Source organism: Carassius auratus, chromosome 13, assembly GCF_003368295.1.
Source record: "Carassius auratus strain Wakin chromosome 13, ASM336829v1, whole genome shotgun sequence".
Lineage (NCBI taxonomy): Eukaryota > Metazoa > Chordata > Actinopteri > Cypriniformes > Cyprinidae > Carassius > Carassius auratus.
In genome coordinates, this window is record NC_039255.1 from 15,704,844 (window position 1) to 15,724,964 (window position 20,121).

General features: G+C 36.0%; 1 protein-coding gene across 2 annotated transcripts; it reads right to left on the reverse strand.

Moving 5' to 3' along the window:
* Window positions 1-205: 205 nt before the first annotated feature.
* Window positions 206-18,386, reverse strand: LOC113112833 (glutamyl aminopeptidase-like). 2 transcript variants are annotated; one of them, XM_026278729.1, is made up of 20 exons: window positions 17,290-18,383; window positions 15,157-15,298; window positions 14,800-14,931; window positions 14,555-14,675; window positions 13,600-13,754; window positions 12,748-12,861; window positions 12,514-12,648; window positions 12,356-12,421; window positions 12,188-12,253; window positions 11,226-11,386; window positions 10,612-10,691; window positions 10,354-10,490; window positions 7,004-7,059; window positions 6,731-6,881; window positions 6,456-6,529; window positions 6,035-6,139; window positions 5,777-5,950; window positions 872-1,012; window positions 701-782; window positions 206-582 (listed from the first exon to the last, which is right to left on the reverse strand). In XM_026278729.1, exons 1-20 carry the CDS (start codon window positions 17,907-17,909, stop codon window positions 436-438), a joined length of 2,859 nt encoding a protein of 952 aa, XP_026134514.1. In that variant the 5' UTR covers window positions 17,910-18,383; the 3' UTR covers window positions 206-435. The 2 variants fall into 2 exon arrangements, with proteins under 2 accessions (XP_026134514.1, XP_026134515.1); XM_026278730.1 differs by having other exon boundaries at window positions 451-582; window positions 660-782; window positions 17,290-18,386.
* Window positions 18,387-20,121: the final 1,735 nt, after the last annotated feature.

The window sequence follows — 20,121 nt, forward strand, 5'->3', positions numbered from 1 at the left end:
TAAGGCTGGAATAAACTACATGACTTTAAAAAACTAGAACAGATTTTTTTTTTAAACTAAGCACTATACACTTGCAGACTTTGTAAATGGTTTCAGAGAAAAACTGGGCATCATACCTGTGCAACAAACAAGAAAGATAACTTAAGCATCCTTTATGACATTTATTTCACATTTACAAATTTTACAAATACCTATAATGTATAATGTACACATTAAATACAAAATATACAGTGCCTAAAAATGTTTAATGCCTAGTTCCAAAGAGAATATTTGTTCATTTAAATGTCATGCCAGTAGAATCCAAGACTTTGTTGTAACAAGAGTGTTTTAATTGTGGCTCTTATCTAAAGATTCGCTTCCAAGCTGCCCTGAGCAATTCATGTGGAAACAAATTGAGTGGAGGGTGGAAAAATTGTTCTGATGCTGAACCTTGAATTAGGAAACATTGATCTTCAGCCAGTCCCGGATCTCGTCCAGGTTCCGTTTCCTCCATTCGATATTGTTCTTTACAGTCTCTAGTGCCTGCTTCCTGGGCATCTGACCTGCTCCTGCATTCGGATTCAGTGTAAAAAAGTGCTCCATCTACAAAGAGACCAAAATATTAAATCATAAGTTAAGATATTTTAAACAAAAAGTAAATTACAAACATCAGTAAGTACCAAGCTAGCATTCCATTCTGAACACAGCCTTCATGTCTCACCTTCCACAGCTGCAGGTCAGTGTTGTATGTACTAGTAATTCTGGAGGGCAAGCGGTCCAAGTTTCTGTCATTAATAGTATATCTAAAAAAGACATGAGATCATAGATAATGTTATTTGCAAAAGGAAGGCTGACTTTCTTTCAACTTATTCCTTTAAAATGATGAATTGACCTGTTCACTAGGTAATCCCAGTTGAGTGTCATCCAGTCCCAGGCCATGGTTTTGCCAAATGGGTTTCGTGATACATATCGCACTAAAGTAAAAACATCTTGACTCCTCACAATGCTTTCATTTTTAGCAGCTTCAAGCAACCTGTTACAAAAAAAAAAGAAAAAAAAAGAAAGACAAATAAGGATCAGAAATGGAAGGGGAGAAGGATTTTCTTTTAACATTTGCAATAAGGCTGTGAGTTAGTCAAGTGTTTTTGTTGATGAAGCCGCATCAGTATCTATAGAGTGATCTTTTCTTCTGTATTGTGATGTATATCCAAGAATAATTGATTACCAAAAAAAACTTGGTTTTATCCATGTTATTGATTGGATTTTGAAAAACTGAGTATATGTTTGAGCTCGATTGAGAAGCAGAGGGTATTATTGAAGAGCCTGAGCAAGCTTTTAATGGTAGGCCTATGTTTTTTTGTTTGTTATTGTCTCATACTTTTAGATACACTGTTATTTGTAAACACTACGGCCATATGTTAGTTTTTAATATATGGTTTTATCCTGATTAAAGCTTTAATACAGTATGGCAAGTGCACGTGCATGCATGTTTATGGCTTTTCATAGCTATGTAAAAATAAGTGTATAATTGAAATAGTTCATTGTTGGAGCTCAGCTGAATGAGAGAGAAAGAGAGAGAGAAAGACCTTCAAAAAAGTTTCATTTAAAGCATTATATTAAAAACCTTTTTCATTTCCTTCATATATATATATATATATATATATATATATATATATATATATATATATATATATATACATTTGTAAATGCAGCAGCTAGGACCAGGAAGTATGACCATATTAGCCCGGTCCTGTCAACACTGCATCATATAGATTTTAAAATCTTGCTTATTACTTATAAAGCCCTGAATGGTTTAGCTCCTCAGTATTTGAACGAGCTCTTGTTACATTATAATCCTCCATGTTTGCTGCATTCACAAAACTCTGGAAATGTGATAATACCTAGAATATCAAAATCAAATGCGGGCGGCAGATCCTTTGCCTATTTAGCATCTAAACTCTGGAATAACCTAGCTAACATTGTTTAGGAGGCAGACACACAATGTCAGATTTAAGACCAACTTGATCAGCAAGAGTCTGAACACTTTTCCATTAATTATTGTGTGAATCAAGCAAAACAATAATTCTTACCATTCCTGCTTTAGAAAAAAATAGATCAAATGAACTCAGTACAGTATTAAACAATGGATTAAAAAACAGAGGTTCAAGAATACCATGATGTCCTTTTATCTCTTAACATCATACTCTCAGAATGGATACATAAAAATCATCATGAGACAACTGAGTTTTTAGATCATATGTCCTTTCAGTTAAAAACAAATGTTTGTCCAACTTTACATTGGTTGTATTTGGCAACAGAATGAGACTGAATGATATCCAAGATACTCTGTCTGTCCAATACAATTTATTTTTTAATGTTTGTAGTCTCGTTTCCTTCATTTTTGATTCCACATAAATGAGTCCTTGTCCTCTTTCTGCCACCGGCAAGTACAAAACCCCAGAGTGGAAGCCAATGATGGCCAGTCCAGAAGAAATCAGCCAATTCTTTTATAATCTTTATGAGAAAATCTTTTAGGAGGACTCAAAACTGTGAGCTTATGCCAGAGCATTGAGGCTGCCAGATTGTTAACGATAAAAACTCTTCTTCTGTACGAGAGATGTGGAAGAATCCATCTACATCCCTGGATTCTCCCTATCACTTTCAGAAAGTCCTTGCCAATTTTCTCCATGTCCTCATCAGTACCAAAATAAATCTCAAGAATTTTAAAACCATCTCGAGTCCATTTACAATGGTGAGGTAACTGGTCCCTTTTCCCTCCATTCTACCATAAATAACATGGAACATTTATCCCAGTTTATACATGCAGATGTTGCTTTTTGAAAACTATTTAAACAAGCTGTTAGAGTATTTATATAATCAGCCTTGCTTATAAAAACAGTGACATCATCAGCATATGCAGTAAGATTTTACTGGGGTTCAATCTGGGTAACTAGAAATGTTCACACCGTGTAGCTTATTCCTTAAAGAAACCAACAATTGTTCAATTGAAATAACATACAAAAATTACAAATACATACAAATACAGCGGACACCCCTGTCTTAATACCGAAAATGGGTCTGGTCAAGGAACCAGTAATTCTAAGCATGCTGTAAATATTATTGTACTGCAGCTTAATAAGAACCACAGATTGTGACCCAAAACTAAAAGCCTCCAAAGTCTTAAAAAGATATAAATGGTCAACCTTATGAAAGTTTGTTTCTTGATAAAGAGAAAAAAAAACAATGTCCAAAGAATATCTTTTCCCAATGGATATTAAGTCTCTTACTAGAAAGTGATTATCAAAAATTGTTCTTTTGGAAATACAGTGAGTTTAATCTTCACAAATTACACTTGATATACATTGCTTTAATCTATTTGTAAGAGCCTTCAACAATATCTTCAAACCCACTGTTAAAAGCCATACAGGGTGCCAGTTTTTCCAAAGTCCTAAGTCTTAATTAATTTATTAATTTAAGTATTAATTTATATTTGATCAGTTATTTGCTGACCATTGGAAAGTTTTAAATAATACAAATTATTCTTATCCCTGAACTAATTTTTTCTAATCAAAAAAAAAAATATATAATTTAAATGAGTATATTATCTAGCTCTAATCAAAGCTCCTTTTCCCCTTTCCTCCAAAAGATTCTTTAAAATAAATGCAGAGGATGAATCATTATCACTTTGAATATTTAATTGAAATACATTTTGTTCTAATAACTTAATTTTATCTTTAAGGGCTCTAGTATTGTAAACAGAATATTGTTGACAAAATATTTTTTACCCTTATTTTGCCTATGTCCCACCATTGACTTAATGATTAAAACGATCTCTTTCCTCTCTCCAAGCTTTTCAAAAACAGTGAAAAGAGTGAATAAAAGTTTTATCTTGGAGTAGTCTATTATTAAAATGGCAATATGTTGAATAAGATTTCGTAAAAGAAACAGAAACAGTCATAGAAATATAGTGTTGATCAGACAAGAAATTTGGAGAAATGGAAATACCAAAGAATCTGCCTCTATTACTGGTTTCCACATAAACCCTATCAATCCTCGCCCCTGACATGTCATTAGTATTTTGTTTAAGCCAAGTATACTAAGTTGCCCCTGGAAAAGTATCTCATAAATCAATAAAACTATGATAATTAATTAAAGAAGTGCCTCAGCTGTACAAGGATGAGGTTCTGCATGATTACTAACAATAGCTTGATCTAAAGTACAGTTCAAATCACCCCCTAACACAATAGGATTTATCTTGAGAAAATTCTGATATAGCTTCAGAAAGTAAAAAAAAAAAAAGTATACATTCACTTCCTGTATTTAGTGTATAAACACAAAAAAAATGTTGAATCTCCTAATGTAACATCCACATGAAAATCTGACCAGGAAATATCTCAGACACAAAAGTATGATCATTTACCCTCGATAAAAGAAGTATTGCAATGCCTGCACTTACATTTGAACCATGACTAAGAAGTACACTACCCTTCCATTCGGTCATCCAAAGCATGACAACCATTAATAATAAACAAAGTCTCTTTAAGACTCCCATTCAAAACAATACGAGTGGAGCCAATATTAAATGAAGTCATTGGGATGAAAAAAAAGAAAATCAAAAAGACATAACACTAACACAACAAGTCGATAATGTTTCGGTTGATCAAGTTCCTCTAAAGTAGCCTTCCTCGTGGCAATGAGACATGAATCATTGAAAAGCCTTACTTGTAAAATACAATTCAAGTTTACATTTTTGTAGAATCAAGAAAATTATTAAACTGTTCAACAGTGTAGTAGCATACATTTGGTTTAGAAGTAGAGCTTCCCTGAGCTGTACCTCAATATTAAGAGACACATCAGAGTTGTTGACAAAACCAGATGAACTGGGTTCAATAAGGCCATCAGGAACTTTTCCAGAATGCTGATCTATCCCTATGAACTTTTCCTATGCTGATCTATTGTTTTCATCAACAGTGTGATTCTCACGCTCATTAACAGTGGCTGACCCATTCCCATTATCCTGTTGTTCAGCGTCCATATTCATAGGACACGTTTGTTTGGTATGACCATGCTTTCCACACGCAAAACACCTCATTGAATCAGTGGTTATTAAGATGGTGTAATCCTTATCCAACACTGTCAATTTCACACTCACTCAGAAACGTTGTCACTCACTCACTCACTCATGCATGCTCCTCAGTCACTCTGCACATGCGCACAATGGAGAGAGAGAGAGACAGAGAGAGGTGCAGAGCAGAGGGAAGCTATAGAACAGTATTTAGAACAGCTGCTTTAGAACATTGATTTTGAAACTTGTGAATCCATTAGAATTGTTAGAAGACAGAATCGCGATTCATATATGAATAGTTTTTATGTGCACATCTAGTTTTCTCTTTCTCTTCTCTAAAGCAGTGCAGCATGGCCTCGCCCTCTTTGCTGCCTTTTCCAGAGGGCGTGGTTTGTCTGGGTTTGTCACCTCACAAACCAAGGAATTAACTTGTAGTTCCTACCAGCTGTTTTTGTAGTCATTAAAACTGCCAGAATTTGCATCAATTTGCATCCATTTGCATCAAACTTTCAGCTTTGTAATTGTTTATGCTCAAACAGCAACATTACACATAACTAATGTTAAAAAAGTGAAATCGCAATCAACCACCGATTTAAATATTACTAGGCCAAAATATTTTTTTTCCAAAATGAAGGATATACATGGATGAATCATTCACATTAAGATCTTTAACATGCATTTATAAAATGGATTTTCACAACACTGCCCTGGTAAGGGTAAGAGGAAGTTTACCTATTAAGTAGAGTGATATCTTCTACTGAAGCCAGGCCATAGAGCAGTTTGTCTTTCTCCTGGGCAAGAGTGGCAGAGAGATACTTCTGGAACATGATTTCCCAGCTCTGGACTGATCTTGAGTTTTTCATTCCATATCGGTACACTAGCAATCGTAAATTGACATCCACACTGCTGCTCCCCAATGAGAAAAAGAGCCTCTTTAATACACACACTCTAATTGTACAACTTAAGTTATTTAAGTATGAATGGGATTACCTAATTGTTCCATCGATCCATTTTTTGAAAATGGCAGAGGTTTGTTTGAGAGCTTCCTGTTCACCCATCTGACATGCAATGCCCAAAACTGTCTCTCTCAGCAGCCTATACAGGAATAAACAAAACATAAAATTAATAATAACAATACTACAATAATCATGTTTTTCATTTAACTTTTCTATCAAATTGTTATGATTTTTTGTTTTTAATATACAGTAAAGTTTTTACTAGTGGTCTCAGATTTTAGACATAACTGTTAGCACATGGGCACACACATGCAAACTATTTAGAATATGTAAATATATGCAGCATTTTAATACCGATGTATCTGGTTTAAAAGGAAAATAAATCCAATAATGTGTCCTTTGCTTGCTGAAGGGGAACTTTTTTTTACTTAGTGCTGCCAAAAAACAATTCTCACCGCTGTGTTTGTGTCCCCTCATCATTCCACCCAAGTTCTCTAGATATCTTCTGCACATGTTCACGGAAGAGTTTCTAAACAGAGGCATAATTTGTAACAGACCATTTGAAAAACAGAAAATATAAAATAGGAATGTCTTTCCTATATTTACATAAAACATATCAGCTATAAATCTCACACTGGGAATAAGATCACATTGTTAAAATGTACATGATTTTTCATAACACTGATGGTTTTCATGCATTGAGAAGGTATTAAATACTTTGGGATCCAACCTGGAATTTTGGGTAGAGTACTGGATCATCAGCCAACATATCTCTCACATAGGAGATAGAAGTAGATACTCTGTCCCACACAATATACTCTGTTTCATTGACCAGATATCTTGTTAAGTTGAAGGCATGTCCATAATTTACAATATCTGCCCTGTTAAAACAAAACAAAAGACAATGACGTCAAGATCCTTTCTTTATGAACTCCACTAACCATAAAAAGCGTGCTATGAAAAATCAGAAGTCTGCAGCTGGAAGATGTTTGTACTCACTCACCGTCCGAATGCAAATACATCATCAATGTAGCTGCTTCGGTCAGTTGCATCATACACCTGAAAAAATATTACATGGCTCTCTGCAATACTTGATACTGATTTTTCAATCTTGATATTAGCCACTAGAACATCTAGCGTCTCAATTATTGATTGTAGTAAAAAAATGTGTTCGTCTTGTTGCAAGGCTGATTGTTTTGTACGTTGTAGTGGACTATTTTTTTAATAGCGAAGGTTTCAACATTTCTTTAGCGATTTCAATGGAAAATAAAATTATATAAAATAATTTATATGTAATCTCAAATTAATATTTTGTGTCCATATATTTAATTCGGTAGGAATATAATAAATGTTACAAGTGCATCTAAAAAAAATGTATATCATGGAAAAGGTCTTTATTTTAGGTTAAGCCACAGAACGTCATTGGTAAAAGAGCTGGCTGTTCACAGAGTGCTGTATCAATATATATATATATACTGTACATACAGTATTGTTCAAAATAATAGCAGTACAATGTGACTAACCAGAATAATCAAGGTTTTTAGTATATTTTTTATAGCTACGTGGCAAACAAGTTACCAGTAGGTTCAGTAGATTGTCAGAAAACAAACAAGACCCAGCATTCATGATATGCACGCTCTTAAGGCTGTGCAATTGGGCAATTAGTTGAAAGGGGTGTGTTCAAAAAAATAGCAGTGTCTACCTTTGACTGTACAAACTCAAAACTATTTTGTACAAACATTTTTTTTTTTCTGGGATTTAGCAATCCTGTGAATCACTAAACTAATATTTAGTTGTATGACCACAGTTTTTTAAAACTGCTTGACATCTGTGTGGCATGGAGTCAACCAACTTGTGGCACCTCTCAGCTGTTATTCCACTCCATGATTCTTTAACAACATTCCACAATTCATTCACATTTCTTGGTTTTGCTTCAGAAACAGCATTTTTGATATCACCCCACAAGTTCTCAATTGGATTAAGGTCTGGAGATTGGGCTGGCCACTCCATAACATTAATTTTGTTGGTTTGGAACCAAGACTTTGCCCGTTTACTAGTGTGTTTTGGGTCATTGTCTTGTTGAAACAACCATTTCAAGGGCATGTCCTCTTCAGCATAGGGCAACATGACCTCTTCAAGTATTTTAACATATGCAAACTGATCCATGATCCCTGGTATGCGATAAATAGGCCCAACACCATAGTAGGAGAAACATGCCCATATCATGATGCTTGCACCTCCATGCTTCACTGTCTTCACTGTGTACTGTGGCTTGAATTCAGAGTTTGGGGGTCGTCTCACAAACTGCCTGTGGCCCTTGGACCCAAAAAGAACAATTTTACTCTCATCAGTCCACAAAATGTTCCTCCATTTCTCTTTAGGCCAGTTGATGTGTTCTTTGGCAAGTTGTAACCTCTTCTGCACATGCCTTTTTTTAACAGAGGGACTTTGCGGGGGATTCTTGAAAATAGATTAGCTTCACACAGACGTCTTCTATCTGTCACAGTACTTACAGGTAACTCCAGACTGTCTTTGATCATCCTGGAGGTGATCATTGGCTGAGCCTTTGCCATTCTGGTTATTCTTCTATCCATTTTGATGGTTGTCTTCCGTTTTCTTCCACGTCTCTCTGGTTTTGCTTTCCATTTTAAGGCATTGGAGATCATTTTAGCTGAACAGCCTATCATTTTTTGCACCTCTTTATAGGTTTTCCCCTCTCTAATCAACTTTTTAATCAAAGTACGCTGTTCTTCTGAACAATGTCTTGAACGACCCATTTTCCTCAGCTTTCAAATGCATGTTCAACAAGTGTTGGCTTCATCCTTAAATAGGGGCCACCTGATTCACACCTGTTTCTTCACAAAATTGATGACCTCAGTGATTGAATGCCACACTGCTATTTTTTTGAACACACCCCTTTCAACTAATTCAACTAATTGCCCAATTGCACAGCCTTAAGAGCGTGCATATCATGAATGCTGGGTCTCATTTGTTTTCTGAGAATCTACTGAACCTACTGGTAACTTGTTTGCAATGTAGCAATAAAAAAATATACGAAAAACCTTGATTATTCTGGTTAGTCACATTGTACTGCTATTATTTTGAACAATACTGTAGAAAGTGACTGGAAGGAAAAAGCTTGGTAGAAGGTGCACAAACAGCAGAGATGACAACAGCATTGGGAAGATTGCCAGGAAAGGCTGATTCAAGAACTTGGGATAGCTTCACGAGGAGTGGACCGAAGCCGGAGTCAGTGCATCAAGAGTCACTACACTCAGATGTCTTCAGGAAAAAGGCTACAGCTGTCAAATTCCTAGGTTCCAAAAAACGTCAGAAGCATTTCACCTGGGTTAAGGAGAACAAGAACTGGACTGTTGCTCAGTGTTTGAAAGTCCTCTTTTCAGATTAAAGTCAATTTAGCATTTCATTTGGAAAACAAGGTCTGGAGTCTGGAGGAAGACTGGAGAGGCACAGAATCCAAGCTGCTTGAAGTCGAGTGTGAAGTTTCTGAAGTCATTGATGATTTGGGGTGTGTGATGTCTGCTGGTGTTGGTCAATTGTGTTTTATCAAGTCCAAAGTCAATGCAGCCATCTACCAGGAGATTTTGGAGCACTTTATGCTTCCATCTGTTGACAAGCTTTATGGAGATACTAATTTAATTTTGCAGCAGGACTTTAGCACCTGTCCACAGTGGCACCTCCATGCACCTCTTTCCCACTTACAGGTGGTTTGATGACCATGATATTACTGTGCTTGATTGGCCAGCCAACTTACCTGACCTGAACCTCACAGAGAATCTATGGGGTATTGTGAAGAGGAAGATAAGTAACATCTGACAAACAATACAGAGGAGCTGAAAGCTGCTATCAAATCATCCTGGGCTTTAATAACGCTTCAGCAGTGCCACAGGGTGATCGCCTCCATGGCACGTGCATTGAAGCAGTCATTTCTGCAAAAGGATTCCCAACCAACTATTTAGTACATAATTAAACCTTTGGAGATCTTGAACATCTCTGTTTTGTAAATCTTTTTTTGATTGATCTTTGAGAAAATATTCAAAAATGTTTCAAATGAGATACTGAATTTAAAATTTTCCTAAACTGTAAGTCATTACCATCAGAATAAAAAAACCCTCTTAATATATTTCAGATTTTGTGCAATGAATCTAGAATATAAAAGTTTGCTTTTTAATTAAATTACAAAAAATAAATAGCTTTTCCATGCTATTCTAATTTTTGTAGATGCACCTGTATAATGCAAATTCAGCCAGTAATCATTGTAATGAAGATCTTACTTTTCTGTACTGTTCTGTAAGTTAGTTCTGATAGAGAAATTAATATGAATAATAATACCTGATGATTTACAGAAAGTTGGTTGGCAATAGCGCTCCACACATGGTCATGGTGATTCACTCGGTAAAAGCCCATGTGATCTTTGTTGAGCTTGATGAGACCATCAATAACAGGGGAGTATCCAGCAATGACTGCCTCTGATTAAACACAGGCCAATGACAGAAATTACACAGAAGAATACCTCAGTTAAAAAACAATCTATCCCTCAATGCAAAAAAAAAAAAAAAAAAAAAGGTCTTAGCATATGATCTTATTCACCTGTTGTTTTCTTGTCAAGTAGAAAAGTGGCATTTTTAGAGTCAACTGTGCTCCATTTCACAGGAATGGTCCATTTGTATCTGTGGGTCAAGAGTTAAAACATCCAAATCAATGTTGAGAGTTCAGTTCATTAAATTTAACTTTATCATTCAGTTCAGTGTGTTCCTTCATGTGAAGAACAATCAGGCAAATTATTATTTGTGATCATGTTGTAGAGCTTAGTGGGGGCAGATAGAGGATACTTCAGAGCAGTGACCGATAGACGGGTCAAAGATCTGTTCTGATTGCAGACAGTAAGGATAAATCAACCAAATAACTGTAAAGAATTCAGAAAGCTAAATAAATGGGCTTATCTACTTTTAAAAAGGAGTACAAAACCACTTTCCATATGTTTTGTTCTTGACATCAAAGGTTGTGCATTTGATTAAACAGTATTTTGGTGCAAATACTGTCACTTGGCAGTAATTCATGGAATATGCTTCTGTGCATGGCATGTTAATTAGTTTTGCAAAATGTTGAGCCTGTTTGGTTCGTGGTAATTTCACTGAATTAGAGTGTTTAATTCCATTGATATTTTCATTTTGGTTAAGAGAGGCGTGCACAATCAGGCTCACCCCAGGGGAGTGGTGGGCTGGCTGGGATCAGCTTTGGGGTCCAGGAGAAACCTGTTCTGGGTGAGTTTAGCTTCAGTGTCTGTGTTTGTCAGTGTCAGAACAGGATAACCCATCTGCTTGGTCCACGTGTCCATAATGTCTGCCACAGGTAACCCACTCTCCTATGACACAAGATAAATATATATTACCAGTCAAATTTTAGAATAATTACGATTATAAAGTCTCCTGTGCTCACAAAGGCTACATTTATTTGATTACATTACAGTGAAAAGAGGAATATTGTAAAATAGTTTTGAAAATCATGATACATTACGGTTTAAACGTTTGGGGTAAATATAATTACAGAAATTAATATCAAAGATACATCCCTACTATTCTTCACTGATTTTTTAGCACTTTTATTTTTCTTTCTCTGTATAAGTGGATGGCTTCATGGCATCTGTTTGTACATAGTTCTTTTGAACCTTGACTTGTGATTTATTTCTGAAAGTGAAATTAATCTGAATAAAAATGTGGATCACACAAAAAAAAGAAATTAATATAAAAGGAATACTTTTATTCATCAAGGAAGTAGTAGGTTGATCCGAAGTGACAGGAAGAGCATTTATAATGTTGCAAAAAAAAACTTTTTTCAAAATAAATGCTGTTCTTTTGAACCTTATATTCATCAAAGAATGCAGAAAATATCTAATGGTTGCAATATTACAGAAAAAACCCCTGTTTTCAACATTGATAATAATAAGAACCATTATTAATAACAGAGCATCAATAATAAACCGATAATAACTGAGCAGCAAATCAGCATATCAGAATGATTTCTGAAGGATTATGTGACACTGATGACGGCTGCTGAAAGTTCAGCTTTAATAATTTAATTATTGATAGTAATATTGAATATATTACTGAGCAAAAAATGGAAAAAACATACAAATGACAATGTATGATCAATAAAAGATATTTACATCAGTCAAGGCTTTCCAGAAGTCTGCAGTCTTGGCATTTTGGAAGGGGTAGCTTTTTAGATATCGCTGTTGTAAAAAAAGAAAGGGGTCTTATTTTGACAGCATCAGATGTTTAATATATAACTGTGGCGTCATTAGAAAATATATGGGAAAAGTAAGTCGCCCAACTCGACATCCATCTCTAAATGTGTCACGGCCAAGAAAGTCCTCCAGCATTCGTAAAATAGAAGCGCCCTACAATAGAATGACATCACAGTTACCAATTCATAGCCAATAGAGTTGACAGATTACCAACACAAGGTTAAGCATCACTGACTTAACCGTACCTTGTTATATGAGATTACATCAAACACAGATGTGATCTCAGCAGGGCTGGACACATTCATGATAATAGGATGGGAAGAGAAAAGAGCATCATCAACCATGACAGGAAACACATCATTTATAAGCATGATGTCCCGCTGGAAACACACAAGATGAATAGGCATAAATATGACATCCAGCCTCAGCTGAATGGTTTCATTTAAGAAGGTATTTGAATGACTCAGGCATGTGCTCACCATTCCCCAGTCAAACTCAGCTTGTTCCACTCCCACATACTCAAAAAAGCTGGCAAAGCCCTCGTTCAGCCACAGGTCGTCCCACCAGTCCATAGTCACAATATTTCCAAACCACTGCAAATTAAAGACAAAACAGTTCCTTTAAAGGAAAACCCCAAATTTTTTCTGTAACGGGACATTTTATAAAACGTGTTTATTCTCGGATAAATACATTTGTACAAAATTCTCTTACAAAGACATTTTGTCAGACATCTGCTGCAAAGTCAAAGTCATATTACTCATATTATTAAGTCATATAATACATTAATTCAAAACATGATTATATAACCAAAGCATCAGCAGTCAACATGATGGAAGCTGAACAAAATACTTTGCTTTGAGTGAATGTCTTTACAAGGAAAGAAGTTACAAATGATCTAATTACATCATGATTTCCTATCATTCAGTTACATCATCATTCAAACATTTTTAGCCCTTTTTTGTCCAACAACCTTGGACCTAGCCGTAAAAAGATAATCTTATCAGCGTGTAGTGTGACTGCAGTCATTATTCCCAAAAACATCAATGCATTGGATGCTTTTGAGAGAGTGTAACTGTGTTATAATAATCTATGGTAATCATATTTTTCTCTGCTGGCCTTGTTACTGTAAATGGATCTGATGAATTCACCCTCTTTTTTTTAAAAGCAGTTACAGGAAACAGTAAAATGAGATGCATGCTCAGCACAGGGTGTTCTGCCAATTTGGTTCTGATGGGTGATTGATGATGTACTGTACTGTATACTGGATTGTCCTCGCTCTGCGTAACACCTTGTCCTCTTTCACCAATCAGATATATGATAAGATTCGTAACCTGATGAACAAGCTCATGTGCGATAACACTGGCCACTCGCTGTTTGTTGACTGAGGAGGACTCTTTCTCATCGAACAGCAGGTTGGTTTCTCTGTAAGTGATCAAGCCCCAGTTCTCCATCGCTCCGGTCCCAAAATCTGGGATCGCCATCTTATCTGCGACAGAGGCAGAATATATCCTAAAATCTCTTGTCACGATAATCATTTTATAGATAGACATGATAGAAATCAGTTGATCAGTTGAATCAGTGTTTTTTATAAGATCATAATGTGTACAGCTGTTTTAAATTGTATGAGAGTCAATGACAAATAAGAGTGTCCACAGTACAGACTTTTTAAAATCTAGTTGAAAACATTATTTTCTTTACACCTTGCATATAAGAAGATATACAGAGTGTCCCCTTGGAATTATAAGGTTCTATCTGCATTCTGAGTAGTTTTGAGATATTGAGCTTTAAAGTTTTTGTGTTCCATAGACTTCTGTAGATAGAACCTTTTTGTTTTTTTAAAAAAAAATCCCAAAATGTACACAACTTAAAATAAAACATCACATAATGTAAATAAATTGTCACAGAATAAGAATATGTGAATGACTCAATTTTGACAAAAATGTCAGATAGAACATTATAATTCCAAGGGGACGAGATAACATTTTTCAAAAGGATTTTTACATAGATTTTTTTTATATTTAATTATTATTATTTTTATTTACATTTTATATATATACATTTTCAATATGATATCATGAGAGTTAAACATGATTTAAAAAGCTGTATTCATGTCATTATATGTATGAAAAATATTTTTATAACAATTCTGAGTAACTTAATAGATACTAAAAAAAAACAGCATCATGTCATTGCCTCATAAAAAGATAATTATAATAAGTAATAATGATGATGATACATCTCATTTGTTAAATGGTTCAAAACTGAAGCATGTGTCTGTTGATTTACCAAGTTTCTCTAAAGAATATTCCATGTCAAAATATTCCTCAAAGTAATCAAATATAATCTTGGTGACATTTGCAGCATATTCAGCAGTTGAGATCTGCAAAGGCTGAGCAAAGATCCGCAACTGTCAGGAGGGAGAGAAAGAGAAATAAATAATGAAAATCCACAGAGGACTCAGTGTACTGACTGACAGGAACCATTTCAGCAATTTCTGGATGCAGTAGAGCAAACGTGGAAAAAGAGCTTACTGGTATATTTCTTTTCGAGAGCCGCTCCACATAGTGGAACTGGTGAACCGCAAAACATACCAGATAGGTACTCATCTTTACTGATTTTTTAAAGGATGTTTTTGTCTTTCGGACTGACACTTTTTCTATGTTCTGTAAAAGAGAGTGTTAGGAGTTATAGCAAACATCTATTAACTGAACAGAAAGAAAGCATATGAATGCAGCAAGACCTCGTTTACCTGAGACATAATGAAAACCACACACACTCACACATAACATACAAGCAGACTTATGCTCAAAGTCTTGGTTTAAAAGTTTAAGCTACACTTTGAAACCTTCAGTAATTGTTTTGAAGGCTCAAGCAGCAATGGAACGAACCTCGACAGGCATGTTGGACAGCGCTTCATACTGACTGTCATGAGTGATGGAGATTGTGTAGGTGGCCTTTTTGTTGGGCTCATCAAAACAGGGAAAAGATTTACGAGCGTCTGTGGGTTCATGGTCTGTTGCAGCGATTTTCCTGTAAAAGATCATAAAACTCAAGTGGTTTCAATCACCTCAGTAACCTCATGTGGGGAAAGTCCAACAACATTTTCATTTACATCTAATCAAGTTTGTTTACAACTAAACTAAGTTCTATGTGTGTGCAACTAAATTTATTTAGGTGCTTAAAATAAAATAAAAAGTAATTTAAAAATTACATTGATAGAATCTATTCCTATGTGGTGTGACTCATATCTTGCAGTTCATCATGGATAATAAAGCCTTGTATATCATATGTTAATCATATATGATATATAATACTGTGCGCTTGTTTAGCTGTTCATTTTCTCAGATCTGAATCTGAAGTAGAGCAAGTAACAGACCTTAAAACCTCTTTATTTTTGAGAATAACAAAGCTTTAGCAGATCTCTCATTCTTGGCACCTCTCAGCTTTCGTTCCAGGGAATGAAGGTCCACCTCAGTTCAGCTCACTTGTTAAAATGTCATACAATTCCCAAATTTCCCATATTTTATATAATGATCTCATCGATGGCAACTAACCCATTTCAACAAAAAATACTACATCCTAAGAAGTGGGTTTGTATAAGAAGTAAGTTGTATAAGAATAAATTGCATGTAATAAAAGGGAACAGCTTGGCAATACTCAGTACTTGATTAATTTGTGGAATTTGTTTCTTACTTGACTGAGAGCTATAATAATTGTTTTGTGAGGAAATTATACATTTTTTTCTCTTTAAAATTTAATTTAGACTTTTGAAATGCCAAGCATGGTCTTGAGCTGTGGGTCATGACCGAAAGGACAAGATCCCGGATACAGGCGGCCGAAATGAGCATTCTCCATCGGGTGGCTGGGCGCTCCCTTAGAGATAGGGTGAGAAGCTCGGTCACTCGGGAGGAGCTCAGAGTAGAGCCGTTGCTCCTCCACATCGAGAGGAGCCAGCTGAGGTGGCTCGGGCATCTATTTCGGATGCCTCCTGGACGCCTTCCCAGGGAGGTGTTCCAGGCACGTCTCACCGGGAGGAGGCCCCGGGGAAGACCTAGGACACGCTGGAGGGACTATGTCTCCCGGCTGGCCTGGGAACGCCTCGGGGTCCCCCCGGAAGAGCTGGAAGAAGTGGCTAGGGAGAGGGAAGTCTGGGCGTCTCTGCTTAGACTGTTGCCCCCGCGACCCGGCCCCAGATAAGCGGAAGATGATGGATGGATGGATGGAAAGGCCAAGCATTTTTTGCAGGTCATCACAACTTAAATGTGTCCTCATTTTGTGAATTTGACTGAGCTTGCAATATGGTCAAATTAAATTATGGTAACTTTTATTGCCAATGACATCCATTTCAGTGTAAACTGTATTTGGAAATAATTCTGATCGTCCAGTTTAGAGAAGCAACATTGGACAAATGACTCAGTGACCACTCTAAAACTAATTACACTACTGTCCGAAGTTTGGGATCAGTTATATTCTTTAGTTGCCGTTAAGAAAATACTTCACTTTTGAGCAATTTAATGCATCCATGTTGAATAAGGTTATTAAAGACATTTATATTATCCGCAAAAATATTAAGCAGCACAACGTTTTAAACACAGATAATGGATAAACATAGAAATGTTTCTTAAGCATCAAACATCAATTTCTGAAGGATCATCTTTGTAGACATTGAAGACTGGAGTAATGATGCGGAAAATTCAGCTTTGCCATCACAGGAAAAAATTACATTTGAAAAAATATTAACAGAAAACAATATCTCAAAGTTAAATATATATCCCAATATTACTTTTTTTTTTACTGTATTTTTGATCAAATAAATGCCTTGGTGAGCATAAGAGACTTAAATGTGAACTATAAATAGTGGAAGCTTTTTTGTTTGTTTGTTTGTTTATAGTTCAGTAAATTGTGACAGTACACATACTTGCAAGTATAATTTCTCAGTCTTTGTCACACCTCTAACTGTGCAAACTGCCTAATCACAGCACAAAAATAAATTTCTACAATATAGATGTCTTGACTCTTACTTGGTAACTCCATTCTCCTGATACATGGTCCTGTAGAAACCAACCAGAGAGCCGTTGAGCCAGCCCTGGAAGTGTAGAGTGAGGACGTAGTGCTCGTCTGGGCCAGTGACACTCAGCTGCTCGGCCGCCTCCACCACCACATACTCCTGCGGCTTGTACTCAAAGCATTCCTTCACCTGGACAGAGGTCAAGCCGGAGAGGCCGCTGCGCTCTAGAGAGGGTACAGCACTGACAAAAGTATCTCGGATGTGGAGCCACAGGTGCTGACTGGGCTGCATCAGGGTCAGATGGATGGACACGCTCCCGGTGTAGATGTCCGTGTCGAGGTCAGGCTCCAGATGCAGATCGTAATGGAAGGGGACCATGTGGTCAGGCAAGCGGAAGTTGTTCCAGCCGCCGTTTGTGTTGTTGGATGGTTTGCAGGGACCCCGGTCGTCTGGTGGTATTGTAGGTAATGGTGTTGGTTTGTGTTCCTCTTCGGATGAGGAGGTCTTCTGACTCAAACCAACTCCGAGCCCCACGGCAACACCTATCACGATGATGACGGCGCAGATGAGAGCAGCATGCTTGCCTCGGATAAAGTAGCGCTTTTCATTATTTTCCAATTCCAGGCATTCCATGGCGAGCCGTCAAGCTCAGACCCAGAGTCAGGGTAAGTACAATCACTCAAAGTTAAGAAAGTCAGAACTCTTTCTCCCGGTGAACCCAAACACACACACACAAACACACAATATCCTTACACTTCCATCTGCCTCTAAAGAGAGAAAACAGCTGTTTCTGGATTCCCAAATGTGTAGACCCACACACTAAAGCAGGGCAGCCCATTGGAGACACAGAGGTTAAAAGCAGGAGTTGAGTTTCACCACAGTCTAAAAAATAGCTCTGATCTCTGTAAGGTTACATCCATGCAGTGGTCAAAATGTCTACATCGGGACTTGATGCTTAAGCTGTAGTGTGGCAAGTCCTCACTCACTCAATCTCACGCTGATACATAGAGGACAGGGACTGAATTTGTACCGCCCTTTAGTTAAACATAAATCAAAATGTGGTAATCAGCAGTCAAAGGGGAATGATCCCAAACAAGCATCAGAGAGAGAATCGTGAGGGAGGCGTGGGAAAGCAGAGTAAACATGGAAGGAGTTATTATGAGGAGAGGAAGGGGCTTACGGAGGAAAACAGGGGAATGCTGTTTTAAGTTGCTAAGGAAACTATATCCTGATTCCAAATGTTGATTATGAACAATTTTGTCAGACATAAAGGCTACAGTAGCTTTAAGTGGAACTTTAATCACAACATCTAACATTTAAAGCGACAAATGTCTACTTATAATGTGATTATTAGTTTAAACTTTATATCACATCGACGTTTTCTTCCTGAATGCAGTTTTATTTAATCGATTAAAGATGTTTGAGTGTTTTTTAAACATCCATACACAGACAGCAAGGAAAAAGTTTGTAAATACTTTAGAACAGAGGTGCCAACATTTTTTATTCTGTTAAAAAAATATTTAAATAAAAGAAAGATTTTTGGATTATATAAGAAAATACTATTTTAGTATTTCTGGGACGTTTTATATTTAATTAAATGTGTCAGTTAGGGATAGGGAAATTAGAGAAAATTTAATAGCAATAGAGTGAATTTATTATTTATTAATTTTATTTTTTTTGTACAAAGGGCCAAAATTCTGATTTGGCTGATTGACGGCTGTGGGCTCAAAGTAAATGTTGCTTTATATCCATCATATTTTATTAAAGTAGACATTTTTTAAAATCAAATTAACTTCTAACTCTTAAAAAAAAACTAAGTTATTCCTAATTTTCCCCCTATTTGGTCATGACAGGCCAAAACAAAGAGCATCACATGCCAACTTTGGCATCTGTGCATTACATTTTGAAGAAAAATTTTGAATAATTATGGTTTGGAAATTTGAGCCAGATGTTATATGTTATTTATTTCAGCTTTATTTCAATAAATAATGTTTAATACAAAAAAGGGTTTTATTCAACAGTAAACATTCACACACACACTAGGCGTAATGGTTTTTATAATGTAAAAACTGTATATTGTATCGCCCTTCACCAACCCTAACCCTAACCCCTCACAGGAAACTTTGTGCATTTTTACTTTCTCAAAAAAACCTCATTCTGTATGATTTATAAGCGTTTTGAAAAATGGGGACATGGGTTATCCTCTCCTTGTAATACCTGTGACATACACATGTCATTATACATAGTTGTGTCCTGATATGTCACAAAAACATGCCCAGAATATATGTGTGTGTGTGTGTGTGTGTGTGTGTGTGTGTGTGTGTGTGTGTATATATGTATTGCATTTATTGTAGTTTTGTATTTTATTTGTTTGTAGCGCTTTGTGTTAGGGATGCACAATATTGGATTTTGGCCGATATTCGATATGCCGATATTTTCTAAATAATTTTGGCCGATGCCGATACCGATATCGATATATATACAAATATATATACTGATAAATTTAAACTTTAATTTTACTGAAGAGAAATCCATGTATCTCTTCTGTACTGATTCTACCATAAATTTATTATTTTACAAATGTAGACAGACATTCACATCTGAAAAACAGGTCAATTATTTCACTTGGAGAATATCGGTTTGGCTCATCGGCAGAAATATTCATATCGGCCGATACCGATAATGGTCATTTTAAGCTTTTATCGGCCGATACCGATGTTGTGCCGATATTATCGTGCATCCCTACTTTGGGTTCTAGAAAAGCGCACAATAAATAAAATGTATTATTATTATTATTATATACTACTATTAACATTGTTATTTGATTTTTATTTTTTATATATTG